This window comes from Piliocolobus tephrosceles, chromosome 20, assembly GCF_002776525.5.
Source record: "Piliocolobus tephrosceles isolate RC106 chromosome 20, ASM277652v3, whole genome shotgun sequence".
NCBI lineage: Eukaryota > Metazoa > Chordata > Mammalia > Primates > Cercopithecidae > Piliocolobus > Piliocolobus tephrosceles.
The window spans coordinates 18,729,615-18,746,703 of record NC_045453.1 but is presented as its reverse complement, the minus strand read 5'-3'; the positions used below and the strand labels follow the sequence as shown (position 1 = coordinate 18,746,703).

At 54.0% G+C, this 17,089-nt stretch overlaps 1 protein-coding gene across 1 annotated transcript; it reads right to left on the bottom strand.

Moving 5' to 3' along the window:
* Positions 1 to 601: 601 nt before the first annotated feature.
* PCIF1 (PDX1 C-terminal inhibiting factor 1) lies at positions 602 to 14,259 on the bottom strand. Its single transcript, XM_023197047.2, has 17 exons — positions 14,073 to 14,259; positions 10,951 to 11,118; positions 9,443 to 9,585; positions 9,227 to 9,351; positions 7,957 to 8,094; positions 7,630 to 7,760; positions 7,360 to 7,514; positions 5,372 to 5,519; positions 5,192 to 5,275; positions 4,848 to 4,947; positions 3,591 to 3,753; positions 2,753 to 2,925; positions 2,521 to 2,607; positions 2,252 to 2,436; positions 1,460 to 1,553; positions 1,187 to 1,362; positions 602 to 1,101 (listed from the first exon to the last, which is right to left on the bottom strand). Exons 3-17 carry the CDS (start codon positions 9,564 to 9,566, stop codon positions 870 to 872), a joined length of 2,115 nt encoding a protein of 704 aa, XP_023052815.1. The 5' UTR covers positions 9,567 to 9,585; positions 10,951 to 11,118; positions 14,073 to 14,259; the 3' UTR covers positions 602 to 869.
* Between the last annotated feature and the right edge of the window lie 2,830 nt (positions 14,260 to 17,089).

The following is a 17,089-nucleotide window of genomic DNA, read 5'->3' as shown; positions in this document are numbered from 1 at the left end:
TTTGTCTGCTTGCTGCTGCAGCCTGAACCAGGCCAGATCTTTTGAGGTGGAGGCTGTCTGGCTCCACAGCATGACCTGCCCTGCCCTGCCCCTCTAAGTCCGGTGATCTACCAGCAGGGCAGACCCTTGCTGCAGAGGCCTGGCAATGAGAGAGGTGGCTGAACCAGCGAGAGCCCAGCAAGCACCTTCATACCTGCTTCCTCCCTGGGCCCTAGGGAGCATGCGCTGTGTGCCTACAGGTCCCCTGAGGCTGCTCTCCTGATCCTCGACTGTGAGGCACACCCAGCTGCTCACTGTGGGGATCCAAGGCCAGCGAGTCTGGCTTTTGGGTTGGGGACAGGCACAGCTCCCAGTCCTCTAATCCCCAGGGGTATCCATGCAGGCCCTGCTGGGGGAGTTTGGAGCTAGGGGATGCAGGGCCTTGGACTCTTCGGACCTGCTGAGCCCAGACAGAGGCCACCAGGGACCCAGCTGTGTGGGAGCCCCAGCTGGAGAGTGAAGGTCCAGGGACCATGAGAAGGAGCTGCTGGAGGGAGGGGAGTGTGGTCCCAGAATTAGCTCCAGCTGCCTCAGCCTTCTCTGCCCTCAAGACCCTCACACATTCTTGGGGGGGTTTCTGTATTTCCTTTTACAAATGAAACAAGGTGGCAACAGGAATGAGGGGCGGGGTTGGGAAGGCATCAGGACCTATATACATGGGACTTAGAGGGAGTTTGAGGGGAGGAGTTGGGGACAGGCAGGGAGGGGAGCCCTGGCAGAACCATAATCTTCCTATGTCAGTGGCAGCGGGGTCCCTCTCAGGGCCCAGGGGCCTGAGTCCCAGCAGTCCAGACCAGCACCCCTGGGGCTCCTCCTCCCCGCAGGGTATGTTAAGTGGGGTGAGGCTCGCGGCTAGGTCCCTGCTCACGGCCCGAGTCCCGGTCCTTGGCATCCGAGGAGGACGATGAGGAAGAACCAGAGCTGTGGCTGCGGCCTGACTGCCGGTAGGCAGCGCTCAGCTCCTGCAGCCGTTCAGGCGTTGGCACCCACTTGGCAAAGCCAGGGTCGTTCTGTAGGAAGAGCACGGCCGTGTTGTGGACGGCCTTGTAGTGCATTTCCTCCCTGCGGGCAAAGGCAATGGCTCAGGGTGGGGCTGGGCCTGGCCTGGCCAGCCTAGCCCCCGTCCCCTGCCCTCCCTGGCACCCACTTCTTGCAGATGTGCTGGGAGCCACTGCGGTACTCGTGCTCAAAGGCAGGCAGGATCAACTGGTGGCGTTTGAAGCGGCTCTGCTCCATGCGGGTGAGCGCTGGTGTGGGGGGTTCCCGCCACTCTGGGATGAACACGATGAAGGACAGGGGCTCCGGTGAGCTCTCAAGCAGTTTCTGTGGAAGGGGACACAGGGTGGACGTCAGGGGCTGCCTCCCAGGTGGCTGGCAGTCCTGCCCTGTTGCCCACCCCTCACCCTGGCAGTGCACCCACCTCAAAGTGAGAGACCATAGCATCCATGAGCTCCTCGCAGAAGGGAGGGTTGGCCTCAAATGAACCACTCAGTGGAGCAAAGTCTAGGCAGGGCCTGGGGACAGGAGTGAGCATTTTAAGTCCCATCAGGACCCAGACCCTCAACCAGAAACAGGTGCCATCCTCAATCCTAGGCAGCCACACTGAAGAGATGGCCTGTCCAGAAGCCAGCGTTCACCCTAATTCACTGGGGGCACAAGGCATAACCGTCTCCACTGAATGAATGAAGACAGTGAATGAGGCTCAGGCTGGGATGCCCATGTTCACCAAGCTGGCATTCAAATCCAGTTCTGAGCCCACCACCACCACAGCAGAAGCTGCACCCAGGATCCTCAGCTGCTGAGCTCTGGACCTCTGGAGGTCCTGGCCATTCTTCCTTCTGGAGACAGCATTATGATCTCTCACCTGTGCTCACCCCCACCCCTAGTTTGTAAGGCCTCTGAGGTCTGTGGCCCCACTTCTCACTCCTCTCAGGGCCCGGGACCACGTATTCCTATTCCATCCTGAGCTGACTCACTGAGAAACCCAGAGGCCAGCTAGTGGTGTCACATGCCTGCCCACAGAGCCAGAAAAGCTCAGACTCCCAGAAGTTAAGCAACATGTCCAAGATCACATAGCTGGTAAAAGGTGGAGGCAGGGACTCCACCCAAGCCTGCCTGACACTACAGCCCAGGAAGCAGCCAGCAGAGGTGGGCCCTGTGCTCTAGAGGACCACTTCCCTGGCCTGGGTAGAGGGCAGCCCTTGGCCCTCACCCGCGGGAGCCAAAGTAGCCGTCTGTGTCGGGGAAGGCAGAACAGTACTGGCGGAAGTAACAGTTGAGGGGTGAGGCGAAGCACTCGAAGCTGACGCCGAAGAGTCGGTGGAGGGCCTCAAAGACGTGCACAGGCAGCGACCCCTGCAGGCCAGTCCCCTCATAGAGGCCCACGCCGAACATCATCTGCGGAGTGGCCACAGTCAGCGCCTGGGGCTCGCCCTCCCTGTTCCCTCCTGGGGAGCCCTCCCTGCTGCCCCAGGCCTGTACCTGGTACCGTCGGAGAAGACACCAGACCCGGGGCAGGAACCTCTCAAAGGCAGAGTCATCAATGCAACTGTAGCGGTAAAGGAGCCACTGTGGGGTGGGACAGACAGGAGTGGCCTTCAGCAGTGCTCCCTCATGTCCTCATCACTGGCCTCCTGCCGGGGACTCTGCTCAGGAAAGATCCCAGGCCCTGACTCGTGCCATCAGCTAGGGACTTCCTCCCCGCAGCTCTTACCAGCTTGCTGAAGTAGTTGCGGCTGACCTTGACCATCTCTCCCTTATACCGGATACAGACCACGTTGTTCTCCATGTGCATCTCCACGCTAGGCATGGGGGGTGCAGACACAGCCAGCCGGACTGGATAGCAGTACACTAGGCGGGGCTCCACCTCAGGGGCCTCCACCTCCTCTGTGGGCAGGGAGAGCAGTGAGGGACCATACTCATTCTCACGCTGCAGCCACTGGACCACATGCTTTGTACTGAGAGGGGAAGTCCCATTCCACACATCAGTATACTGTGGCCCAGTTCAGTAGAAAGGGAATGAAAGCCATAAAAAGAAACCAGCCAGGCAATTGGCTGGGGCAGAAACAGGTGTCAACACGCTCAGTACCGAAGCAGGCCCCCGTATGCCATGCCTTGGGTTGGTAGGCAAGAAGGCTCAGGCCTATGGGTCCTGCTGCTGGGCAGAAGTACAAGAAATGCATCGCCATCATCGTAATAGTGATGATTCCTTATTTGGGGATCTTTTTGGACCACACGGTTTACCTGAGTTACCTGTGAGTACTCACACAATCCTACCACCAGGTGCTATAGTTCAGTCTGGGGCTAGTGAGGCTTGCAGAGAATGGATGTCAATTCAGGTACACCTAACTACGACTCCCACTCTTATCTTTCACCACCACCATCTGGCTCTCCCTTTATCACTTCTGTTTCCCAGAGAAGTACAGCCAAAGGACACAGCAGGTTCTGCCCCAAACCAGTCCCTCGCCTTGAGGCTCAGCCTCACTTGTGCCTTCCATCAGGGTATAGACCTGATGGCATCACAGCTGGCTCCTCCTCCACCTTTCCCCTACCTGAGATGTTGTTTTCCTTAAGGATGGCAAGGTGCTTCTCTCGGATCCGTTTGACGTACTCCAGGGAGATGTGGTAGATCTTACTGCAGATGCCTTCCACGGAGTCCTTGGCTGCAGCCGAGACATGGGGGCCACACTGCCTCCGCAGGTGCTCCAGGCGATCCTAGAGGAGATATTCTGGATCAGGGCGCTAGTGGAGGCCAAAGGGGCTCAGCTGGGCTGGCAGGTAACCGCAGGGCTGTTGGAGTCCAGCAGTCCTTGTTTTGAAACCAGCTCTGCTACTGACTAGCTGTGTCACTTGGACATATCCCCTGGCTTCTCTGAATCATTCCTCAAGTGCCAAGGGGACACGACCTAACAGGGCAGTTTGAATATTAAATGTAATCATTTCCCTTAAGGGCTTACCAAGTGCCTGGCATACAGTAAGTGTACAATAAATGCCAGTAGCTTTTGTTGGGGTTACACTGCTAGATCCCACGGTAATTACTGGAGAAACAGACAAACCAGCATGGTCCCAGCTTACGGTGTTTGCAGTCTATTGGGGAAAGACACAATTACAACAGAGTGTTTGGCTGCTGCAGACTTGAGATTTGAGCTTTTAGCTACTTGCAAAGATGACTGTCGGGATTTGTAATTTTGCTGAATCACGTGTAAAACTGAAGAGTGAGAATGAGTCACTCTGGCTAGTGAGTACACCTACCTTTGTCACTCTCTACGTGTCAAGTACACAGTTACTATCGTGAAGTGCGAAACCTTGTCTCTTGTGAAATATGGTCCTGAAAAGAAAGCCCATTGCTAGTGCTGGTGGAGAGGTTTAAGAAGTGATAGGTTTTGGCCAGAAAACAGAATTGTTTTGGACACATTAAGAGTAGGGAATTGAATCTGATGGTAGCTCTTAACTATGATATGAATACACACACCCAAGAAAAAGCAGGCTGTCAATCTGTTTCCAAAAATCTACTCAAGGGAGATGCAGAACATTCATTAGGCTGAAAGGCAGATACCTGTGGTGTGTGGCCAAGCATAAGACTCCATTAAGACTGTTAATGGAAATGTTCTGTGGGAGAAAGCCAGGAGCCTAAGAAACATCTCCACAATCATGAGTTTGGGGACTGACGAACGTCAAACATCTGCCATATTCCACAAGAATAGGCCGCTGGGGGAGGCCTTGCCCAGCCTGGACAGGCAGAGTAGGCTTCCTAGAGGAAGTGGCCACAGAGCCCTAAAACTGGCCTTCTCACCCGGGGACCCACTCACCATGTAGTCCTCCTTGGAGGCTGAGTGGTCCTTCCGAAGCCAGCTAAAGGTGTCTTCCACATTCCATTTGACCACCTTCCTACTGTCGGGGGATGCACTCCTGCCAGTCAAGGGGAGGGTAGAAGAAAGGAATGGCTCAGCTCCACCCTCTTCATCCCACTTCCATGGGCTCCCTGGGCATCAACCCCTAGCTTCCATCGCAGCCCTTGTTCTGCCTTTGGGAGCTGGCCCCACTTCTGCCACCAAGAGCAATGATAGCCCTGCATGAGACTGGGAAAGATGGCCTATGACCTCCCACTTTGATCACAGACCCATCTTGCCTGGGGCCGGAGACAGAGGCAAACCTGGACTCGATGAGCCGCCTGGCGGCCTCTGCATATTTAAAGAGCAGGCGCTTGGCTTCCTCCCGGAACTTGATTCGGGATAACCTGTGTTAAGACAGTGGGCAGAGTTAGAGCCTTTCTATATATGACTGGGCACAGAAACCAAATGGCCCAGGGTCATCCCCAGCTGTGGGGCTGTACCTGATGGGAATGTCATTCATGATTTCACGAAACATGGAAGGTGACACGACTGGTTCACAGTTGCTGGGCAACAGGGGGTCAGATCCTTTGTCTACCACCTTGCGCTCCAGCATCCAGCGGTTGAAAGACTCCCGTGGAGGCTCAATGCCTGCAGGACAGGAGAGCTGCTGAAGGCCTGGATTTAATCAAGCAGTCCCACTTGGAGCTTGGTACATACAGGAAGCACCACATTCAGCAGTAAACAAGACACAGTCCCACTTCAGAAGCTTCTAGGCTGCATTTTCCAAAATATTTTCTAAGAATCACTAGTTTCATAGTGTTAATAAGTATCTAGCCAGGTGTAGTGGCTCACACCTATAATCTCAGCACTTTGGAAGGCTAAGGTGGAAGGATCGCTTGAGCCCAGGAGTTCAAGACCAGCCTGGGCAACACAGTAAGATCCTGTGTTGCTAAAAAAAAAAAAATTAGCGAGCCGGGCGCGGTGGCTCAAGCCTGTAATCCCAGCACTTTGGGAGGCCGAGACGGGCGGATCACGAGGTCAGGAGATCGAGACCATCCTGGCTAACACTGTGAAACCCCGTCTCTAATAAAAAATACAAAAAACTAGCTGGGAGAGGTGGCGGGCGCCTGTAGTTCCAGCTACTCCGGAGGCTGAGGCGGGAGAATGGCGTAAACCCGGGAGGCGGAGCTTACAGTGAGCTGAGATCCGGCCACTGCACTCCAGCCTGGGAGACACAGCGAGACTCCATCTCAAAAAAAAAAAAAAAAAATTAGCTGGGTGTCCCAGCTACTCGGGAGGCTGAGGTGGGAGGATCGCTTGAACCCGGGGACCGGAGCTGCAGTTGCGCCATTGCACTCCAACCTGGGTGACAGAGCAAGACCTTGTCTCAAAAGAAAAGAATAAAAAGGCCGGGTGCAGTGGCTCACGCCTGTAATCCCAGCACTTTGGGAGGCCGAGGTGGGTGGATCACCTGAGGTCAGGAATTCGAGACCAGCCTGGCCAACATGGAAAAAACCCGTCTCTACTAAAAATACAAAAATTAGCTGGGCATGGTGGCATGTGCCTGCATTCCCAGCTACTCAGGAGGCTGAGGCAGGAGAATCGCTTGAACCCGGGAGGCAGAGGTTGCAGTGGGCCGAGATCGTGCCATTGCACTCCAGTCTGGGCAATAGTGAAACTCCATCTTAGAAAAAGAAAAGAAAAGTATTATATAATATAAAAAAAACCGGGGGGGGGGGAGAGGCCAGAGGATTCTATCTTTGAGCAAAGTTAAATAGGTTTATTACTAATCATAAAAATTAAAAACTAGGCCATGCATAGTGACTCACATCTGTAATCCCAGCACTGTGGGAGGCCAAGGCAAGCAGAAGGCTTGAGCCCAGGAGTACAAAACCAGCCTGGGCAACATAGCAAGATCCTGTCTCTTAAAAAAAAAAAAAAAAAAATTGGCCAGGTGTGGTGGCTTATGCCTGTAATCCCAGTACTTTGGGAGGCGGAAGCGGGTGGATCACGAGGTCAGGAGTTCAAGACCAGCCTGGCCAACACCGTGACACCCCGTCTCTACTAAAAATACAGAAATCAGCTGGGCATGGTGGTGTGCGCCTGTAATCCCACTACTCGGGAGGCTGAGGCAGGAGAATTGCTTGAACCGGGACCTGGGAGGTGGATGATGCAGTGAGCAGAGATGGTGCCATTGCACTCCAGCATGGGCTACAGAGCGAGACTCCATCTCAAAAAAAAAAAATTTAAAAATTAAAAACTACAGTTTCTTTAATACTTATCCATTTTACTTAATCCTTGTCATAGAATCCTAAGCTCTTTGTTTTTTTGAAACAGGGTCTTGCTCTGTCACTCAGGCTGGAGTGCATTGGCGTGATCATGGCTCACCACTGGGCCCCACTTCGCCATTCCCAAGCTGGCCTGGTCAAGCCTGGCTCTTGCTAAAGGTGGGTGGAAATAAAGGAGGCCGCAGCCCAGAGGCAGGTACCCTCTCGCTGCTGGCACAGCTCCCGGTAGTGCTGCCGAAGCTTCAAGATGAGCTGAGAGCGGAGCAGCTCCACTTCAGGGTGCGGGGGCAGCACCTCTGAAGGCCCCCGGTGCTTGATGACAGCATTGGTCTGGATGTCCAGGTCCCAGTAGACCCTTGGGGCACAGAGAGGAGTGATGAGGATGGCCTGGCCACCCACACCACACCCCACAGTCCCAGACAGGCTGACGCTAGCAATGGGTGCCCCTAAGCCAATCAGCGGGGACTCACTCAGTGGGTCGCAGGAGAGCTGCCTGCTGTTTATCTTCAGGGGACGCACCCCACATCTTCAGCGTTGGGGTTCCTGGGACACTGGGGGAGCTGGGCACCGACTGGCCTGTGGGTGTCACTGGGATTTCAATCTGTAGTGAAAGTCACAAAGGTGTCAAGTCAGGAGATTCACCAGAGAGGTTCCATCCAATACAGTGCACACCTGGTGAACTGTGTCCCGGGCCCCCCTCCTGGCTGGCCTGCCGATGCCTAGCCCCTGCAGGGAGCCTGCGGGCTGCCCATCTGAGCTGGCTGCTCGGCAGCCGGTTCCTGGCCGCAGACACTCACCTTGGGCTTCTTCACACCATTGCCGCTTGGCTGCTCTTCCGAGAGCTGCCGCTTTCTGGGCTTGTTCTCAGCCGGGGGGGTTTCCACCAAGCTTGAGTCTTGGGGCAGTGGGGTCGCATTCAGCCCCAAAGGGTCCGACTGGTGGAGGGAGACCAGCAGAGTTGCAACCAGGGCCAGCGGCTTAGGAGTCCCAGGACTTTGAATCCTCAGGCCCTCCCACCCCTGCTCCTACTCCTTAGAGAAGAGCAGAGGGGCTGGGATACAGGCAGAGAACACTGGGCTGCAGTCCTGCCTGCAACTTGCAACTGCGACAGGGTGTGTTACTTCCCTTCCAGTTCTCTTACCTTCAGAATGGCCATGCTAAGCCCTACATCACCACTGAGATTAAATGAGTCAGTGAACATGACTTGCTTAACATGGCATCTGGCATGAGATCAGTACACATTACACATTATTTTCCTCAAGAACAGAATGAAGGGAATAAAGGAAAAGCTCAAACACTGCTTATTGTTGTAAAAAGCAAAGCCCTGCAGATGGGACTCTTGGTAACACCCAGAGAAGTGAGTAGTGCGGTGAGTAGTGCGGCCCTGAACTGACATCAGATGCACGTCCTGCTCTGCCTATTACTAACTGTGAGGTTTTGCGCCAGTGGTTCCCCATCTTTGAACCTCAGTGTCTTCACATGCAAAATGGAGATGCCAACCACCTTGACTGTGCCCAGTAAAGACATGCTGCCCCAGCTGAGAAGGACCCAAAAGCCCATGTTCCCGCCAGACAGCCCATGCCTGTACTTCCCCTGTCATACTGACATGTCAGATCCTAGAATGTTCTTTTCCTCCCCACACTCACTCGCCTCTCGCCTTAAACACTCATTCTCAGGGCCTTTTCCATCTCCTCGCCTTCCCCAGAGTAGGTCAGGATCCAGATGTACTGTAACACTTCCTCATACACAGACCACAGCTGCCATCCCACTGTCTCCTGGTAGCCCATGGGTGCTCTGCCACCGGAGGGAGCACGTCTGCCTTTTTCATTCCTGCCTTGCGGCACAGCACCCACCGCGCAGCAGCTGTGCAATCATCTGTTTACTTGTCAGTCTACCCCATTTGAGTGTAGGTTCCATGAGGGCAGGAACTGTGTGTGTCTTGCTTATTGTATCTGCAGGTGCCAGCACAGGGCTGGGCACTGAACGGCTGGCTCCTCAGGGTACATTTGGGGAAGGCCCAGGTGCCAGAAGCCACTCTGAGACCCCCCACCCTAGGCTGGCACTCACAATCACATCGTGCTGCCCCAGCACGGGCATCTCCCACAGGGACTGGTTGGTGAATCGGTTGAAGTAGTAGGGACGATTCTCCCTCCGGCTCCAGCACTTCTCCCAGCCTGCATGGACCAGCTCCTCTGCAAACAGGCATGGGGCCCAGCCAGGGTCAGGGCTACTCCCAGGGTGCCCTTCCTACCCCACCACCCCACTGCTGCTCCCCCTCAGTACCTGGGAGGTCCTGCACCAGGCGGATTGGCTTTGGAGAACAGGGCTGGCTCTGATTGGAGGTACCCGGGGAGTGACTCAGCAGGGACGCTTCCTCCCGGGGGCTGCCGTGATTCTCATTGGCCATCTCCGCACCCACAAAGGACCTGCCACACAGAGGACCGAAGAGTGTCAGCTCCACCCCCTCACCCGCCAATTACAATCCACCCAGGGCCCCAGTGACCACCCACGGATGTGGAGAAATCCAATCAGGTCCTGTCCTGGAGAGCCAGCATGGTGCCACACAGCAACCCTGGGATCTAAGCTGCAATTCCAATTGTTGAACGGGTGCACTCCTGCTGCTTCCTCTGCCTAGCTTGCTACTGTGTTCACATCCTCCAGGAAGCCTTCCTTGACTCTCCCCTCCCCAGGTCAGGTGGTCAGAGCTCCTCCTCAGGGCCGTCAACACCTCCGTCATAGCACTCAGATGGTCTGGTCTATCAGCTGGGTTTGTCTCCCCATTAAACTGTCAGAACTCCCGGGAATAGGAACTGGGTCCAATTCAGCTCTCTCCTGGGCTCAGGCATAGGACCTGGACCCAACAGAAGCACTATTGATTCTGCGAATATTTACAAAGCACCAAGAGCAGCAAACAAGATAGAACAAGATCTGCCCTTGAGAAGCGATTCCTACAAGAAGGAATAGTAACAACTTTCAGGAGGAGATGGGATTTTACTGCTCCTATCCAGTAAAATCTAAAAGGAACAAAGCACACTAGGGAAGGGCATGGAATCTAATTGGTCACCTTATTTTACATTACATGGTAGGAAGCAGCTGTTGCTAAAATAACCAATGCAACTGAGAAGGACGATCTAAATGACTCCTTCATAATCCCCAGGTGAACATTTACTGTAAGTACCAGCAAGGAGGCCAGTTCCTTCAGATCTGTATTCCCTATTCTCCCACCCAAAGCATGCCCAGCACGAGCCTCAGAAGCCAAAGTGCTTCTGGCCTGGGGCTGTCAGACAACTGGGAGCTAAGACAGACTTGATGGTGCTAAATTTGTTTTCAGTAGGTCACACCTCCCGAAAGAAATCAAATTTTTACCCACAACAAGACCACAAAGGCAGGCTTAAACATCAGTTATCTTTTCATGCTGAAATTTTATCAACTCATTGTGGTCACACTGATTATCTCATGCTGATCAGAAGCTCTGATTGGTTGTTGATGGCATCAGAGGAATCATTGGGACACTGATTTTATTGTACACTCCGTCATAGACTTCTTCATTAATTTAGAAAGGGAAAAGTGAATGGTTACTCCATCAGTACAGTATGGCAGATAAAAATGCAGGGGGCAACAGGACATTAATGTACAACAAAAAGGGCCTTGATAACAAAAAGGCTGAGAACCACTGACCAAGGTATGAAAAAAACAAAGCTGCCTGGATTCTCTGGGCAGGAAGAATTCCTGGTGCCTTGGGGGCTGAGCCCACAGGTTTCAAGACTGAATGAAGTCCCCCTTTCTCTCACCCTCTGAGGTCTGCAATGCTAGCATGAGAGGCTTTTCTTCTCCAGCCGGATGGACCCCCACAGGGTCCCACAGAGGCGAGGAAAGGCCTGCAGGAAGACTCAGCACAGACAGATGGGCTGGTCAGCAGTGAAGTGGACGGGGGCCCAGGGGATTCCTTGCATCAGCAGCTGGAAAGCAAATAGGAAAATAGATAGTCACAGACCTGTGGGATGCTGCAGGGCGGGGACAAGAGGGGCAAAAACAAAGAGCAAGCTGGGGGCCTCCAGGGCAGGATATATCGGGGGAGGGGATGAGGGAATACAGGAGATGAAAATGATACCTCTTGAGCTTTCTCACCAATAGGTTTGCTTTCATGGGCACGTGACCTGCGCGACTGCACAGGGACCCACATTCAGGAAAGCCCTGAGCTTGGTTTCAGGCTCTGCTGTCACTGTCTTAAAATTTTTAACAACTTTTTTTTTTTTTTTTTTTGGGACTGGAGTCTCACTCTGTCGCCCAGGCTGGAGTGCAGTGGCCCGATCTCAGCTTACTGCAAGCTCCGCCTCCCGGTTTACGCCATTCTCCTGCCTCAGCCTCCCGAGTAGCTGGGACTACAGGCGCCCGCCACCTCGCCCGGCTAGTTTTTTGTATTTTTTAGTAGAGACAGGGTTTCACCGTGTTAGCCAGGATGGTCTCGATCTCCTGACTTCGTGATCCGCCCGCCTCGGCCTCCCAAAGTGCTGGGATTACAGGCTTGAGCCACCGCGCCCGGCAAAATTTTTAATAACTTTTTAACAAGGAGCTCACATTTTCATTCTGCACACTGGGCCCCACAAACTGTAGCCAGTCCTGCCAATTTAAGTACCCTTAGGCTGGGCACGGTGGCTTCGGCAACTTGGCCGGGATGGAAGGATTTCTTGAGGTTAGGAATTCAAAACCAGCCTTGGCAACATAGTGAGACCCCCCCCCCCCCCGCTCTACGACAAATAAAACTTTTTTTTGGTTTTGAGACAGTCTCACTCTGTCGTCCAGGATGGAGTACACTGCATGATCTCAACTCACTGCAACCTCCACCTCCTGGGTTCAAGCGAGTCTCCTGTGTCAGCCTCTTGAATAGCTGAGATTACAGGCATGAGCCACACCTGGCTAAATTTTTTGTATTTTTTGGTAGAGACGGGGGTTTCACCATGTTGGCCAGGCTGGTCTCGAACTCCTGACCTCAAGAGATCCACCCACCTGGGCCTCCCAAAGTGCTGGGATTACAGGTGTGAGCCATTGCGCCAGGCCCAAATTAAAAAAAAAAAAAAAAATGCACCTGCAGTCCCAGCTACTCAGGAGGCTGAGGTGGAAGGGTCACTTGAGCCCAGCAGCTCGAGGCTGCACATGATCACACAGTGGTATGATCATGCCACTGTGCTCCAGCCTGGGTGACAGGGCAAGATCTCATCTCTTTTTTTTTTTTTTCATTTTTTTTTTTAGTGCATCTTTTTTTTGAGACAGTTTCACTCTTGTTGCCCAGGCTGAAGCGCAATGGCGCGATCTCGGCTCACCACAACCTCCACCTCCCAGGTTCAAGCGATTCTCCTGCCTCAGCCTCCTGAGTAGCTGGGATTACAGGCATGCGCCACCAAACCTGGCTAATTTTGTATTTTTAGTAGAGACGGGGTTTCTCCGTGTGGGCCAGGCTGGTCTCAAACTCCTGACCTTAGGTGATCCGCCCACCTTGGCCTCCCAAAGTGCTGGGATTACAGGCGTGAGCCACCGCGCCCGGCCAAGACCTCGTCTCTTAAAAAATAAAATACCCTTAGACCAGAGAAAAATCAACAAACACACATATCACTGATCTGGGGAACACAATCCCAAGCCTCCCACAGGAAATGAAAAGACACGCTCTGAACGTCTTGCAAAAATAAAAACATGCAAACGCCTTATATGACACATCTTGTTCGCCTTTATTGAAAAACGTTTTTCCCAAGAAATATCCTGTGATATTGATGTAGTGGGTACATGAACTTCGCAGAATACGCACAAGCGGCACAGCTTAGTGTGAGGCTAAATGGGGACACTGCAGTATTTCCAAAGCCAGCTGTGCATCAGAATCATCTCGGAGTTTGTAAAAAAAAAAAAAAAAAAAAATTAAGACGCCTGTGCCTCACTGAGCATCTCAGGAGCCAGAAATACGGAGGGGAGGCACACAAGAATTTGTATTTTTAAAACGCACCCTAAGAATGACTGGGAGACAGGATGACTCATTTTTTCACACCATTTGAAAAAATTTAGCCATTTTTTGCGATTAAAACCATTTTTAATTCCCTATGTGACTTGAGTGCAGCAGGTCTGTGACCGAAGTACCAGCCCTGGGGTTGGACAGACCCGGATTCGAGGCCCTTCTGCTTCCCGGCTTATAAACCGGAATCACTCGACCGTTATGTGTAGAGTCCAGCATTGTGCGCTCCCAGTAAGACATAACTGCTCTTAAGATAACATTTTTATTTATCCTGTGGCTTCCCGACCCCCACGCATACCGCAGTTTGAGAATCACCGCTACTCAAGGATAAACAACTGTATCTGCGCAACCCGAAGAACCCACCAGAAGCCAGAGCCCGAATCCGGGATTGGAGGCAGGTGGGGCGGAACCATCTCCGCAATATACCAATCAGAATTCTCCGGCCCAGTAGGGAGGAGTCAAAAGGGTGAACAAAGTGCGCAGGCGCGAGGGCGAAAAGTGGCAAATCCCAGCGCGCGCGCGCGCGCACCTTCCCCTCACCTCAGCGAGGGTGGGCTGTTTGGCGCGCGCGCGCGCCGGCCCATCTCCCGGGCTCCGCCCCCCGCCCCGCCGCGCGCTCCCGCCCCCGGGCTGAGGCGACTCAGAGTCGGAGCCCGACACAAAGGCGGTGGCGGCGGCGGCAGCAGCAGCGGAGGGGCCCTAGAGGCCGCTCCGCTCGGGCTCTTCGGGCCCACCTCCCTCACTTCGGCCACCGGCGCGGCTGCCCACCCGCGGGTCTAAGATGGCGGCGGCAACAGAGATGGGGCAAGAGGCAGCCCCGAGCAGAAAGCGCCGGAGGGGCCGCCGCCGCCCAGCTTCGGATCCCCAGACCCTGGCGCGGCTCGCTGCGGGACCATGGCTTCCTGGGACTCTTACCTGCCCGGAGCGGACTCGAGGGGACGCGGCTACACGTTCTGCTCGACCGCCCGTTTTGCCGCCTCCGCCTCGCCCTCCCCAGCGCCGCTGCCGCCATCTTGTGTCCCGGGCCGGGACTCCGCGCTGCGCATGCGCTGGTACCGCCTCTGAGGGACCTCGCCACTGCCGTGCCGCCATCTTGAGTGTGGCAGGATCGGCTGACTCCTCGCACCCACCTTGCTTTCGGCCCCCTCCCCTTCTTCCCATCCGTCCCTGCTGTGTCTTGTGGCGCTGAGGATGGGAAGAGAGCTTTGTAGGCCTGCGGGTGGACTGAGGAAGGAATGAATTCATTGGCACGCCCTCGCCTCAGTTTCCCCCGCGAGCTCACACGCAGGGGCCGGATGTGGGCGGTGCGCGGCGGGGTCTTACTGAGCGTGCGCACTAGGGGGCGTGGGGCTGTCTTAGAACCAGCTGGGGTCTCGGGCTGGGCCCCCGGCCTAGGGGAGGAGTCCTGGTGACGCAGGCTCCGGACGTAGCGGAGACCTGGGTCCTGGCACCCGCGCGGCTCTGCCGCCTCCGGCCAGTCTCCTTCCCTCTCTGGGCCTCTGTGCTGCATGCTGTCGGAATGTTGTGCAGCCCTGCCCCATGCCTGGGCTACATACACATCGAACTCAGGCTGTAAATGCTCTTGAGTAGAAGCAACTTAAACCAGCCTTGGGGGGCAAGTAATAGAGATGGCTTTGGGCAAAGTTGGGAAATCAACTAAATGCATCGTAGGGCCTTTCCAACTTTGACATCTGTGGCCGTTAGTTGCAGTTCAAAGCCTCACTGAGCCCTCAAACCGGCTACAGAGGGTAGCCTGGCAGGGAACTGGCAGCTGTGAGGTGCTCCTCATCCAGCTCCCTGCAGGATTCTTTTTGGTAGGGGCCTGCTGGCGTCAGAATGGTAGCTCCACCCATCTCCGGCCTCCCCAGTAAGCAGCCCTTCCAGTGCTAGCTTGAGAGGACAAGCTTGCCACCTGCTGTCAGACCGGCGCTTGTGTGAAGCCAGGGGCTGGCTGTAGGTGCCCCGGCTGGGCAGCCTCTGGGATGTCTGTGGTCCCGGCTGCACGCCAGCGTGGGGGCAGGCAGGGGGAGGCTCAACAAAAACGGAGGCACTGGTATGAGTAGTAATTGAGAACAAGGGTTCAGATACTCATCTGATTTCAATCCCTGCTCTTCCACCCAAAATGTGTGGCCTTGACGGAGTTAACCAATTTGAATTTTAGTTTCCTCAGTGGAAGATAATAAATCCGCCTACCTCATAAAAGTTTGGTGAGAATTAACTCAGGTGATGCATGTGGAGTCCTCAGCACAATACTTGTCTCTTCCTAAGTGATGAATCAGTGTTAGACGTGATCGTCTCACAGTGGTGTGAGCGTTGCTTTAAGTAGATTTGAGCTCTCCAGAAATAAGCCCTATATAGGAACGGCAGTTCCTGCCCTCGCAGAGCTTCCAGTTCAGATAAGAGGCCTGATGGGAAACCAGACTCCTGGGCCCTAAGTTCTGGCAGGGTGGGGTGGCAGTTTTGATTTATGCCTCCTGTGCTGGCATAATTACTAATATTGCCTCATTTCTCAGACGTACCCTGCTTTGGGCCGGGTGTGGTGGCTCACCCCCGTAATCCCAGCACTTGGAGAGGCCGAGGCAGGTGGATCACCTGAGGTCAGGAATTCATGACCAGCCTGGCCAACACGGCAAAACCCTGTCTCTACTAAAAATACAAAATTAGCTGGGTGTGGTGGTGCATCCCTGTAATCCCAGCTACTCAGGAGGCTGAGGCAGGAGAATCACATGAACCAGGGAGGTGGAGGTTGCAGTGAGCCGAGATAGCGCCACTGCACCCCAGTCTGGGCGACAGAGCGAGACTCCTGTCTCAAAAGTCTTGCTTTGGACAGTAAACTACACGGTCACTCTTGACGTACGGAATGCCCAGTTTTCCAAGCCCATGCCCCCCAGCTAGTCCGCGCTTTCACTAAAGTTTAAAAACCGTGTAGTAATTGTTAATCCGTTTTTTTTTTTTTTTTTTGTAATCGCCGGAGCCCAGGGTGGGTTGCAGTGGCGCCGTCTCGGCTCACTACAACCTCTCCCTCCTGGGTTCAAGCAATTCTCCTGCCTCAGCCTCCCAAGTAGCTGGGATTACAGGAGCACGCCACCATGCCCAGCTAAATTTTTTTTGTGTTTTTAGTAGAGACGGTGTTTCGTTATGTTGGCCAGGCTGCTCTCAAACTCCTGACCTCGTGATCTGCCCACAAAGTGCTGGGATTACAGGCCACTGCGCCCAGCCTTTTATCTATTCTTTTATGTTTTGAAAGTATTTTCTCATTCATTGTTCAGATTATCTTAATTGATAACCAGACATCCCAAGTGCCTAGTCTTCTGTTTTATCATGGAATCCTGTGAATTATTACCTCAGATCTGCACAGGAGCAAACAGGTTGGAGTGAGGGACGGGTTAAGTCATTGTCCACGTTCACACAGCCATCAAGTAACAAGAAAACTGGCATTTTAAGCCCAGAGTTCTCAACACCAAAATGCAAGGCTGGTTCCATTAACCCACACTGGCCTCCCTGTTTTGTGAACAAGGGATCTGGATTCAGGGTAATGACTGGCCTGAGTTGACACAGTGGCCCTGGATAGTTCAATGTTTTTTTTTTTTTTTTTTTTTGAGACAGAGTTTCACTCTTGTTGCCCAGTTAGGAGTGCAATGGCACTGCAACCTCCGCATCTAGGGTTCCGGCGATTCTCCTGCCTCAGGCCCCCGATTAGCTGGGATTACAGGCATGCACCACCACACCCGGCTAATTTTGTATTTTTAGTAGAGACGGTTTCTCCATGTTGGTCAGACTGGTCTCGAACTCCTGACCTCAGGTGATCCGCCCACCTCGGCTTCCCAAAGTGCTGGGATTACAGGTGTGAGCCACCGCGCCTGGCCTGGATAGTGCAGTATCTTAAAGGATTCTCTACCTCACAGTGTTCAGCACTGCTTTTCACCTGATAC